This window comes from Gracilinanus agilis, chromosome 1, assembly GCF_016433145.1.
Source record: "Gracilinanus agilis isolate LMUSP501 chromosome 1, AgileGrace, whole genome shotgun sequence".
NCBI lineage: Eukaryota > Metazoa > Chordata > Mammalia > Didelphimorphia > Didelphidae > Gracilinanus > Gracilinanus agilis.
The window spans coordinates 476555582-476568906 of NC_058130.1; the positions used below are offsets into that span (position 1 = coordinate 476555582).

Sequence of the window (13325 nt, forward strand, 5' to 3'; positions counted from 1 at the left end):
CGACCAGGGCATGAGTACCATCATGCCCTTGCTCATGTAATGCATTACACAAAGTATAGTACAATGATTTCGGCAAGATGGGTTTACCAGATGCTGAGAGCCATATGCCATTCACTAGTATGGCACCAAGAGTTTCCTTCCAGTCCTGTACCTCCTGTGGGGAATAGACTTGCTGTAAATCTGCTTCTTCCACCAAAGACAGGCTTAGGACACAGAATGATCCAAACCTGGCTCCTTACTTGGCTGTGACATTGGCCCTATGGTTGCCTAGCAACACTGTATCTATTAGCTATTGATGACTCTTGCAATGAATTATTGAGACTTCTCTAGGTAACTGAACTGCTTCCAGGAGATCACTGATTAATTTGCCATATGCAATTTCTTTGCTGCAAGATGTGATAAATTCATGATGTTTCCAAATCTTACTAGTGCTATGAACAACTCCAAAAGCATATTTTCAATCCATATAAATGTTAGCACACTTATCTTTGGCAATTTGGAGCGCTTTTGTGAAACTTAGGATCTCTGCACCTTGAACACTAATATTATGTGGTAGAGCTGAATACCTATCTTGAGTAACAACAGCTGCTCTCGTGTACCTTGTTCCATCTACCACGTATGAAGATTCATCCATGTAAAGTGTCATATCAACATTGACCAGAGGGATGTCAGTCAGATCCTCTCTAGTCTTCTGCACTATCTGCAAGGTGTCTTTGCAGCTATGGATACTTTCACACACACACACCCCCCCCCAATGGTAGATCATAGCTGGATTGATGTTCTTGCAACAATCGAATGACAAGTTCTCATTACCCAGCAACACGGTTTGGTATTAGGATAAATAGTATGATGTAAAAGCTTGCATGGTAGTATTCCTGAGTGTTGTTTCAATTTGGTGTGGGGTATATACCATGAGTGTATATCCCAATACAAGATCTGATGATTTTCTCACCATCAGAGCTGCAACAGCAATCACTTTGAGACAGTACATCATTCCATTGATCACGAGATCCATTATTGAACTACAGTAAGCAATGGGTCTTAATTTATACCCCAGAGTCTGCATGAGCATACTAGAAGTGATTCCCTTGTCTTCATGTACAAATAGATGAAATGTTTTTTCATGGTTGGGAATCCCTAAGGCTGGAGCAGATAAAATAGCCTTGAGCTTCTCTATAGCATGCTTGTGCTCCCTTGTTAACTTCAGAGGTTCTGAGACAATGTTCCTGGTTAATTCAGTCAAAGGTTTAGAAATTAGACTAAAACCTGGGATCCATTATCTACAGTAACTTGTTATCCCTAGGATTGCATGCAGTTGTTTCTTGGTTTTAGGCATGCTTAGCTTCTGTATGTCTGCAACTCTCTTCTGGGAAATTCTTCTTGTACCTTTCTCTAGAATGAACCTGAGATACTCTGCTCTAGGCATTATCCATTGTAACTTTGCTCTGGAAACTTTATGACCCCTCTTGCATAGTTCTCTTAGCAAGTGGCACTATCCCTTTGACATATATGAGCGGATGGTGACATTAGAAGATCATCCACATAATGTATTAACTTGCTGTCGATGAAGATAATTGATTCAAGGTCTCTCTGCAAGATCTGGCAGAAGATTGTAGTGCTTTCCAAGAATCCCTATGGAATTCAGATCCATAAGAGCTGCTTCCCCTCCCAGGAGAAGGCAAACAGATTCTGGCTGTCTCTGTGCAATGGTATTGGAAAAGTGGGCCAAACTCAAATTGACCACTGTGTGAACCATGCAGCTGTACTTAGTATCTCAGCAATGATATTTGCTGTTCCGGGTACTACTGTGTGACTGTTCTTCACAAAATTATTGACAGCCCTCAGATCTTGCACTAATCTCCATTGTGTTCTTCCATTGGCATCAGTTTTTGGTTTCTTAATTGGCCTAATAGGTGTATTGAATTCTGAGAAACAAGAGACTAGTATTCCTTGGTCTAAGAGACTTTGAATGATGGGTCTGACTCCTTCTATTGCCTCTTTATTCAGTCTAAACTGAGGAATTTTAGGTTGAATACCCTCTTTGACTTCTCTCTTGGCAGGCTCAGCAGATCTCACAATTCCCATTTCCATAGAATTTTTAGCCCAGATACCATTAGGGATGTTATCAGGAATCTCATAGATAAACTCTCACACTGTTCTTCTCTCACTTATGCTTGATCTAAAAACAGAATTGGGTGGTGATTGAGGGATCACTTGGACAGGTGTAGGAATAATTTACCACTAGGATCACATTGTATGGTAGTTGCAAGTTTACATAGAATGTCTTGTCTGATCAGATTGGAAGGACATTCAGGAATCAGTAGAAATGTATGATTTAAGGTTAAAGGACCAATCTTCACCATTTTAGATCTTAACTTTGGCACAACCTCTGCCAACCCAGTAGCCCACCGTACACAAATTTCACCCTCCAGCTGGCAATCATTTGGAGCTGTTTGCAATATGGAGCGAGTTGCCCTCATATCAATTAATGCTGAGTAAACTTGATTGCCTATCTGGACAGAAAGCAGAGGCTCTTTATCCCTGCTTTGTGTTACTGGGGTTAGAGGCATTAAAGTTTTATTGGTGGACAGTGACTTTAAAGATGGACTCTCTTCCTGCATTTGTACTCCATTAGTGTTTTCCCATGAGTTAAGAACATCTTGTGCTGGTAAGTCAGAACTGCCTAGGTCAGCTTCTGAAATTATCAGTGGCTCTTTGTAGTTGCTGCTACATTGTTTCCTTATAGCTTCAAACTCTGACTCAGAACAAATATCAGCAGCTCTGGCAAGCTGCTGGGATTCCATGGCAACACAGTTTGACTTCATGGAATTCTGCAATATCAGAGATTCTTTCTTCAGGGAATTGAGCATGAGATGAGAAGAAGTGTTCACATCCCCTCTCTGGTTGACTTTGTCAGTTGTTTTAACATAAGTCCCAAACTCTATGTCATTAGAATCAATTCCTACACTTTTGACAGCCTCTGATAGTAATAAAAATTCAGAGTAGTTGATCTATTCTGTCTCAGGTAGTTGTTTTTTCCTTTCTAAGACATGAGTATTATTCCCCTTGACCTCTTCTAATTGCAGGAAGTCAGATAAATCACTAGCGGTATCTCTCTCTAGGTTGACCCAGCTGCTATTTAAACATGATGACTCAGTTTCTATTCCTCTCATCACACAAGATTGTGGTATGAATTCTACAGCTTGTGGATCCATCCTTGAAACTTCTCCACCCATGTATCTGTTTTCAGTTGTAGACTCTCCTGTCTTCAGAGCAGGGGTCGGCAACCTTTTTGGCCGTGAGAGCCATAAACGCCACATTTTTTAAAATGTAATTTCATGAGAGCCGTCCAGTGCTCACAGTGCTGCTCCTGTAACAGCACCTGAAAAAAAAAATGACTTTATGGCTCCTGAAGAAAGAGCCATACATTGCCAACCCCTGCTCCAGAGGATAGAATATTGTGTCAAGAGTCTGAGTTTACTTTGCTTTCCTTGTCAGCAGTTTGAGCAGATACTGTATTCTTACTGGCTAAAACTTCTTCTATGGGACATTGCTTCAAACACTGTGTTACATTCAATGTATTCATGTTGTTACAGTGTAATTCCCTGACATGTTCTTTATCCAAGACTGTTGATGGATGTAAGCTTGGAATAAAGTTATGGAGCTTTGATGATGATTGAACCATTAGGTTTGACCCTTGCAATGTCTTGTCTTTAACAAAGCAATTACCAGCCATCCCTTTCATGTCTTGTAACTGCATATCCATACTTGCTAGTAATGGACATGAGCTTTGACTATTATTTTCATCATTGCTTATCCCATAGACATCCCTTCTCATCTGTAAAATATCGTTCTGTTCCTCAATTTCTTCAGTAGTCTTTATTCTGCCAGTAAGATTATATACAGTAATCTTATTATTGCCCAGCTTATTCAGTCTTATATCCTTTTCCTGTGCCCTAGTGCAGTCCCTTGTGTCTTTGTAATTGCTAACATATGATGTTTGGTTCATAAAGTCTTCGGTCTGGTCACCTGGGCCCTTGTGGACAGACTCAACACATTTTCATTAGAGCAGTGATGGTTGTTGCTGTTGCTTCTATTATTTGAATTCTACTTTGAGTTGTAATATGTGTGTCTATTGCTAGCATTGTTGTTGTTATTGGGCTTGTTGAAATTAATATGATTCTTGAACCTACACACTCGAACTACATGGCCAGTTCAACCACATAAAAAACATTTTGTAGTTGTGTTGTTACTATTACTGGACTGCCTAGGTTGACTCTGTACCTGCTGAGTTTGAAGAGCAAGATTTTTAATCTCTTCCACCTCTTTTTGCTTCTTTGCTTCTTTTAATTGTCTCTTTAGATCTGCAATGACTGAATCTTCATCAGACTCATTGCTCCTTGCTGCTTTTAAATCTTTTTCCTTAGAATCGTGGACATAAGTAGCTGTCTGTCTCAGGTCTTCCACAGACAGATTCTCCCATCCAGGACAATAAAGATGAAAGTAAGTCTGTATAGGGAAAGCACAACCCTTTACAAACTGTCGTCTTGTTGAATCATGTCCTCTGCTTGCAAATCACGAAACCCAAGGGTTGTCTCAGCTGCTTCCATGAGATAATCTAGATAAACACTTGGGTGTTCGTCTTCCCCATGCTTCATCTTCTCAAATTTACCCCAGGAATTTGGACAACGAGCATGCAATTGCATCACCTCTAATAAATCCTTTCTACACCTGATCAAATAATTCATGTTGGTATGAGAACTTAATTCTAGATCCCTGTTGGCCATGATGTCAAATTTGGATGATTTCTTGTTTCCTCTATGAATTTTGTTTTTTCACTGGAAGAATAAAATTCCGTCATTATCACCGTCCTCAAAAGATGGATTATAAAGCTTAAACGCCCTCTTCATTTCTTTTATATTGGTATGAGGATCTAGATAGAACTTGGGAAACTGTCTCCTCAAAATTTCTAAGTTATTTCCAGTAAAAGGTTTGTGTTAGTATTTACAGTACATAGCCATACACACAAACACAGAGAAGGCATTATACATCTGAGTGCTTTGTGGTGAGATAACAAGCACCTATTAAATACCTCATGTTGCAGGAAATAGAAAAAGTTCTTTGAGCAACAACAAAAAAAATCTTTTCTTTCAATACTCTGTTTTGTCAGAAACTTCATTGTTAATGCCATAAAGAAATATAGAGGGTGAATTTTTGGGACATCAGTTAGAGATGAAATATAATACAGAATATCATTAGTCATTAGAATAATGTAAAATGTCCAGAAAATATATAATATACATATAGGGATCTTGAGAAAGGTAAAGCTAGTCTCTTTCCTCCACTTCTCCTAATAGTTATCACCTTAAAAAGGTTTACTTGTAGATAAGTCTTGTGTGTAGCAATAATGTATTTTTAATGGAGTAAAAGATTTGGGACTTGTTTTTTAAAATTATGACTCTGAGGGGCAGCTAGGTGGCTCAGTAAAAAGAGATCCAGGCCTGGAGATGGGAGATCCTAGATTCAAATCTGGCGTCAGATACTTCCTAGTTTTGTGCCCCTGGCTAAGTCACTTCACCCCCATTGCCTAGCCTTTACTGCTTTTATTCCTTAGAACTGTTATTTAATACCAGTGCTAAGAGAGAAGGTAAGAGGTTTTTTTTAAAATTATGGTTTCAACAGCTTGTTGACACATGAAATGTCTTTAATTGGATAAAGGTTTTCATTCCATAATCAGATAAGACTTAAACTATAAATTCAATTAGAATGAAACTCATTAAAATTGATTATTCACTGAATATTTGGTTAAGTGGAATTAGCTGAACTTTTAGCTTTTCTTGTTCTTATAGGCGGAAGGAGATAAATAAGACAGGAGAGCACTAAATGCTTTAATTGAAGGGGATCTAAAGAAAGAAAAAGGAAACTATAGGACTCTTGAAAATACTTCTTTGGTATTAAAGACATTTTATACTGTAACCAGAAGAATCTTAAGTGGGGTGAATAGAACTCCAAGAGAGGGACAGTTAGGACAGTTAAGAATGTGGGTATAAAAACAGCACCCCAAGCTTGAGTCTAGCACTCTTTGGGGGACAGGATACTGGGTGGATGAGATAGTGGGTTTACTACTTCCCTTTGAAGCAGGGGTCGGCAACATATGGCTCTTTCTGCAGGAGACATAAAGTCAGTTTTTTTTTTCAGGCGCTGTTACAGGAGCGCTCACTGTGAGCACTGTACGGCTCTCACGAAATTACATTTTAAAAAATGTGGCGTTTATGGCTCTCACGGCCAAAAAGGTTGCTGACCCTTGCTTTGAAGCCTAACTTAACTCTGACCTAAGGAGCTTGCTGGATGTTAGATATTTACCCATAGAAGCAATCATTATAACTATCCCACATTGACCTCTGATTTAGTTACTGTTGCAAAGAAATCGAGCTAGCAGTATCTCAACAAAACCTGAATTTACAGATCTCCAATCAAGATACTTTTAACCATCTTGCATTTATTCCTAATAGATATAAAGCTTGTGTGGTAGTTAGAAGAAGATTTCTGTGGGGTTTTCCCTGAAATGAAGATAAATTAGACAGTTTTTACCTTTTCCTCTTTCCTATATATATTAACTACCCCAAACCCTTGAAGTTATTAAACCCTTGTTATTAGTTAAGTTAGTGATATCCTTTATCTATACCATTTAAGCCTAAACACATACATTACCTAAGCCAACTTCCATCTTGGTTGCCTGAGAGGCAGTTAGGATCCTGAAAGAGATTCATTTGTGAAGATATCCTGAGCCAATTATCCATACTTGGCCAGGGGATAAACCTCTCATAGTCAAAGTTATCTATCTCCTGTGAAATTATTTCCAATTGACATCAAGTTCAGCCCTAGGAAAACTTGTCAATTAAGCAGCCATACTGGTCCACAAACATTTTCAGTTAGACCAGTGATTCCCAAAGTGGGTGCCACTGCCCCCTGGTGGGTGCTGCAGTGATCCAGGGGTGGTGGTGATGGCCACAGGTGCATTTATCTTTCCTATTAATTGATATTAAAATTTAAAAAAAAATAATTTCCAGGGGGCTAAGTAATATTTTTTCTGGAAAGGGGGCAGTAGGCCAAAAAAGTTTGGGAACCACTGAGTTAGACCAACTCCCAGAGTCTTGAATTGCCAAAGGAAGGGGGGGAATTGGAGTTCTAAGTAGTTGCTTCCCTTCCTCTGCTCAAGGCTTGAGTTTACAACCGGGGCTCTGGGCCTGCAAGCTACATCTTTGCAGCTACCATCTTTACAATACATATATGCCTAAAGTAGCAACTCTGTGTCACATGACAGGACATAAGGTATATTTTTTTCCTATATATATAGTTCCATATAAAGAAACAAGCCACAGAGTATTTAGATATCATTGTGTAAACATTTGATTTATGCCATCAAAGGGCTTATAGTCTAAAGACAATAGGCTGGAGCAGACAAGTAGGCTTCTTTTTTTTAGTCAGTTGTATTGTTTTATCTGCCCTCTTTAGTTGCCCTGTATTCAATTTCACATTTATTTATCTAATTTCAGGAGAAGCAGAAACCAGTACAAATGATGTATCAGAAATCTACATTTCGTATGACTTACATAGGAGAAGTGTTTACCAAGATCTTAGTTATGCCTTATACTGGAGAACGAGTGAGCATGGCCATTTTGCTTCCGGATGAGGACAGGGATATAAAAATGGTAAGCAATTTTAATGTGTGCTAGTTGCTTCCAGAAAATTTAGAAAAATTGGTTCAGAGTTGTATATACTTACTATGTCTGAATTTTTATTACAATAATCAAGTTCTTTGAAATTTTGTTCTAGATGTCTAGATAAATGACTGGAGGTGATACTGATTTTTTTTAATGCATTACAAGGGAGCAAGGGTACAGTAGGGGTGGTGGGAGAAGAGAGCAATCCCTTGGGATTCAAGGTATCATTTCACTAGATTTAGGGACTGACAGTGGAAGATTATACAGCAGCAGTCACCCACTAGAGACTAGAGGGAACCAAGGACCTCTAATAACACTTAAGGGTCTGGAATTGCTAGAGGGGAAGATGAGATGGATTCAACATCCTGCTGGTGTGGGCAAGCAGAGCAGGATGGGAATCAGATAAGCAAAGCTGGAGATGGGATTGGGAGTCATGATAGACTAGAAGCATGCTTGAGGAAGGAAGTCTGGATAAATAAATAGGTTAGTAGGGAGTACAGAACTAGTTGCCTTAGGCCACTTCACTGGAGAACTTCCTTGTTAAGATCCTAGATAGTCCAATGACCAATTCTCAATCTAGTCAGGATGAGGTCCTGTCATGACTTAAGAGTCACCCCAGTTTTGCAGAAATCAAGTTGAATCAAGTTGAGTGAAGTCAACTGAAATGTCAGTTTTTCACTTACTCAGGAAATCATGGAACTTCTTTGAGTCAGTTTCCCCATATGCAAAATGGAAATACTCTGCCTGAAATAATTCTAAGGATTATTGTGACAAGTGAAGCTTGAATGAGATTATATGTGAAAGTGCTTTGAAGTCTACAAAGTGCTAGAGAAATTTAAGTTAGAAAGTAGTAATGAAAGGGGGCAGGAAGAAATGAAATCTGTATTCTGAGCTAGAGTAAGACTGTAAATTCTGCCCAAGAGAGCATATATGACTTTAGAGTGCAGTTTGAAGATTGTGGGATGGGTAGACAGGAGAAAGGAAGGCTGTATTTGAAGTTGTGGAACCAACCACTTGGTTGGAATTTTGGCTTAGCCCCTTGTGGAATCAATTTTCTCATCTGTAAAATGAAGAGTTAACTAGATGGTCTCCAAGGTCCATTCCAGCTCTGAATCTAAAGTCTTATGAAGGAAAGCATAGAAAAGGGTGGTATCACTGTCTGTTTGAATGGTGTGTGTGTGTGTGAGAGAGAGAGACAAACAGACAGTGGGAGAGGGAGAGAATGAGAATGAATATGGGTTGGTTGTGCACTTGCCACTTAACTTTCTGTCTTAGTATCAATTCTAAGACAGAAGAATGGCAAAGGCTTGGCAGTTGAGGTTAAGTGACTTACCCAGGATCACAGAGCTAGGAAGTGTCTAAGGCCAGTTTTGAACCTAGGTCCTAGCAATTCCAGGCTTGGGGCTTTATCCAATGCTCTACATAGCTGCCCCTCATTTAGCACTTTTCTTAACTTTTAAGTAGAATAGAAGTTCTTTGAGAACATAAGCCTTTTTTGTTTGTTTAGTCTTTGGATACTCCACATCTAGCATAGTAGGTACTGAAGGAATATTTGTCTAATTAAATTAAATCCTTTGGTCATCACAACATGCAACTCTTTTTATTTCTAGTTGGAAGAAGCACTTACTTCTGAGAAATTAGCAGATTGGCTAAATCCAGACATGATGGACCAGACTGAGGTAGAAGTTTATCTTCCCAGATTTAAATTGGAGGAGAATTTAGACATGGAATCCATTCTTAAAAAATTGGGGATGTCGGATGCATTTGATCAAAGCATGGCTGACTTTTCTGGGATGTCAACCAGGAAGGACCTATATCTATCCAAGGTTATGCACAAGGCTCATGTGGAAGTTAATGAAGAAGGCACAGAGGCAGCTTGTGCCACTGCAGCAGTCATGATGAATCGATGTGCAAGAATTACTCCAAAATTTGTGGCTAACCATCCTTTCCTTTTTGTTATCATTGACGAAAAGTCAAAAAACACTTGGTTTTTTGGTAAAGTCACTTCTCCATAAAGAGATCATTACTCTTTATAGTCTACCCTCATGCCACTTGCCTCTTTTTACCTAAACTCTGATGTACCTATGATCCAAAGTATCCTTGTCAATATGATGGTTATAATTCAGAAATAAAATTCTTGATTGGAAAGTTCATTCCCTGAGATTGCATGTTTTTTGTTCCTGTTTGTCTTTTGAAAGCTGTAATTTTCAAAGTGTACAACAGGTATCCTCATTAACGGGATGAAGATCAAAGGGAGGGCTAGGAGCTAATGTTCCCTGGTGTATTTCGTGGTTAGTTTTTGTTAATGGAAGCATTGGCTACTAAAAAAGCCCTTTACCTGTCCCCCATAATTGTGTCTCACTCATCTGGCTATATCCCAATTCCAAAAGGTAATATCTGTAAATTCATTTTTTATAAAACTTAGTGCTTAGCTTCTGGCGCCAACATTCCACTTCATCTTCCTTTTGACACTACATCTTCACTCTCACTTCATCAGGGTACAAAAGGAAAAGTAGTTATTACTGTTTGTTCTTCCTTTGTCAATAGGGCAGATATCCCTTCCCATTTTTTTTAGAGGAAGCGGTAGAAATTTAAATGGAATAGTAGGAATCTGGAGAACTGGTTTCATGAATTCATGAGAGAAGATTCTGGGAACAAAAACTCTTTCAAGCCTAAAAAAAAAGCCCAGATGCTGAAAGTTCCAATTGAGTTTAAGCTCATTTAGGAATTCACTTGGAAAAAGCAATGAATCTTATGTCCTATAAATTGGGCTCTAGGTATTCTTATGGCAAATGTAGCAATTTAATCATTAATTTTTAATAGCATTTCTATAGAGCTTTTATGTTTGTAAAGTGCTTTACAAGGATAAACTCATTTTATCATTACTTCAACCATGAGAGGCAGGTGCTATTATTACCTCTATAGATAAGGAACCTGTGACCCCCCCTACAGCCAACAACCTAATGTATTTGTGGGTGGATACCTGAGAAGGAGAGTTAGAAACCAAAGGAAAATGGGTAAAGGGGATAGAGAAAGAGAGGGAACACAACAAAGGAAGAAAGACTCAGAGACAAAGGCTTCAAGAACATGGGATCTAGCATGTGTGCTCCTCTGATGGTGGAAAAGAGAGAGAGACAGAGAGAGTAGCATTCGTGCTCCTCTGATGGTGGGGGAGAGAGAGAGAGAGCGAGAGAGAGAGAGAGAGAGAGAGAGAAAGAGAGAGAGAGAGAGAAAGAGAGACACAGAGAGAGAGAGAGACACAGAGAGAGAGAACTTAACCCTGAAGTAGAGAAGATCTAGGATCTAGATTGAAGTCCTGCAAAGGTTATGGGATCCTAGGAAATTTAGTACAGGGACCTTTTTAAGACTAGCTTGAAGAGAAGGTTCAAATCTGCATTAGCAGAGGAAATTCATTCTTGGAAGTGCTAAAGATTCAAGTGATGAATTTCCCTGTAGTAGCAATGAAATCACCCATGAAATTTCCCCTTCCCACCAAAAAATTAATAGAGAATTCTTTGTTTTGTCATATGAGGAACATTCTTGTTCATCGATGTTTGAATATAAAAATGTATTTTTAAGTAAANATGTGTATAAGAGACAGGAGAGAGAGAGAGAGAGAGAGAGAGAGAGAGAGAGAGAGAGAGAGAGAGAGAAAGAGAGGCATGCATGCTCCTCTGATGGGGGGTAGGGAGAGAGAAAGAGAGAGAAAGCTCCATCTGTCCCCAATCTTTTATTGGAGAATCAAGGAATGGGGAATGGGAGGTAGCTGATGAACATGTGACATGGCATATGATTTAACATTGGCTCAATTGACAACCACAAGATCAAAGAGATCAATCAAACATGTGACCTGGTAGGGAATCTGGTCTGTCAAGGTAAGAACTATGACCCTGTGGCAGCTAATGCCCTGCCCAGGAATTCTCTTGACCTTTCGACTGTAGGTTTGGAGAGTGGTCAAAATTAACAGAGTACCAATTAAATACAATGATCAAGAAATAATATGTACATGAGTCTGGTACATGAGCACACAGGTTACAATATTTACATCAATAATACATCAATAATACTTTCAAAATTAGAATATACCTGGGATGCTACAGAACCTGAAGCAGAATGGAGGTAAATGACTTACTCGGGGTCACACTCAGCTATTAAGTATTTGAGGTTGGATTTGAACTTAGTTCTTTCTGGTGCCAGATCTAGGTTTTTATCCATTGTATCACCCACCTATAAAACAGAGTAAATTTAAAATAATCTGAAGATGAACTCAAGGAAAAATATCTTACATTCTAGTATAAGAATAAATGAGAGCCAGACACCAATATTATGATAGAGGGGAGATAGAGTCTATGAGGTGAGACTCTCTCTAGCTCTCCCATCATGCCAAATATACAATGCCCAGACTTCAAGGGGGTGTCACCCATAAACTGGGTGACCTGGCCACCCCACAGGAGTTGGGGACGAGGCTTCCCTATAAGAGGAGGTATGGGGACCCCAATCTGATTCTGAATGAGGGCAGGGTTCATGCATGCCTCCCCCAAGGTCATTCAACTTCACAGCACTTGGTCTGGTTTCAAGATGGAGGCAGAACTCTGGAAAGCTATCTGACTAATGAATGTCTTTTACTAATATCAATATAGGGATTAAGGAAAGGGGTGAAGGGCAGAGGGATTTTGGGGTGCCCTCTTCTCTATTTCTATGGGGTCCATCACTCGGGTGGGAACCTTTGGGGTTCCTGCTCACAAGCGTCTCCCCTCACCACTTCTCCTTCAGTTTCTATTTCTATTTCCTATTTCTATCCTTTTCTATAATTGCAAAGTCTGATGACTACTTACTACTTACACTAGGAAGCAATTCTAAACTAGATTTTAGTGTCTTCTAAGGGCAGAGAGAAATAAATTTTGAGTGGAAATCCTCCCCCATGATACTTCTCATTGTACTCTTGTCTCCAGGCCCATCGTCATTCCCACCCCTCTTTAGGCCACATAGTTCTCTGATTTTCCCTTCCATTGTGTTCCTCTGGAAAGTGTCAATACCCAGCTTCTGTCTATAAGCAACCTGAAACAGAACAGGGTTAAATGACTTAATCAGAGTTACACACAGTCAATATCTGAGGCTGAATTTGAACTTGGTTCTTCTTGGCACCTGGTCTAGCTTTTTATCCACCATATCATTTACCTGCACCTTTAACTTGAACCTCATTATTTGTCATTCTGTCTTCTGGGACTCAGAAATCTGGCTTTCTCGAGATATTTGTGAATCTTGGCTTCTCTCTCCAGTACTAATTGATTGTCTTCTTTCAGTGTGGAACAACACATTGGACCAAGAGAAACTCTTTAACTCCTTACCACTTCCAGAGGTTCCCTCCTTTGCTATAATTTGCAACCTCCCTTTATTCTCTGGAAAATTTCTCCTCCTTTGAGTTTCACACTTTATATTCCTTCCTCTCCACTATTCCAGGTCCCTATTTCTTTTATACACCAGCTTCCATATAACTAGTGTAATAATTAAAAAGGTTGCCAAATTGTAATAACTAAAATTAAATTATGAGTCTGTTAGTCGCTTTAACAATTTAGTTTAATCAAAGTAGAGATAGTAAAG

At 39.2% G+C, this 13325-nt stretch overlaps 1 protein-coding gene across 1 annotated transcript in view; it reads left to right on the forward strand.

Moving 5' to 3' along the window:
* LOC123231636 (serpin B6-like) overlaps positions 1-9868 on the forward strand; it is a 42605-nt gene extending 32737 nt beyond the window's left edge. The window contains exons 6-7 of the mRNA XM_044657916.1: positions 7557-7712; positions 9335-9868. Of these exons, the coding sequence (XP_044513851.1) occupies positions 7557-7712; positions 9335-9739 (561 nt within the window). The 3' untranslated portion in view covers positions 9740-9868. The remainder of the gene's footprint in view (positions 1-7556; positions 7713-9334) is intronic.
* Positions 9869-13325: the final 3457 nt, after the last annotated feature.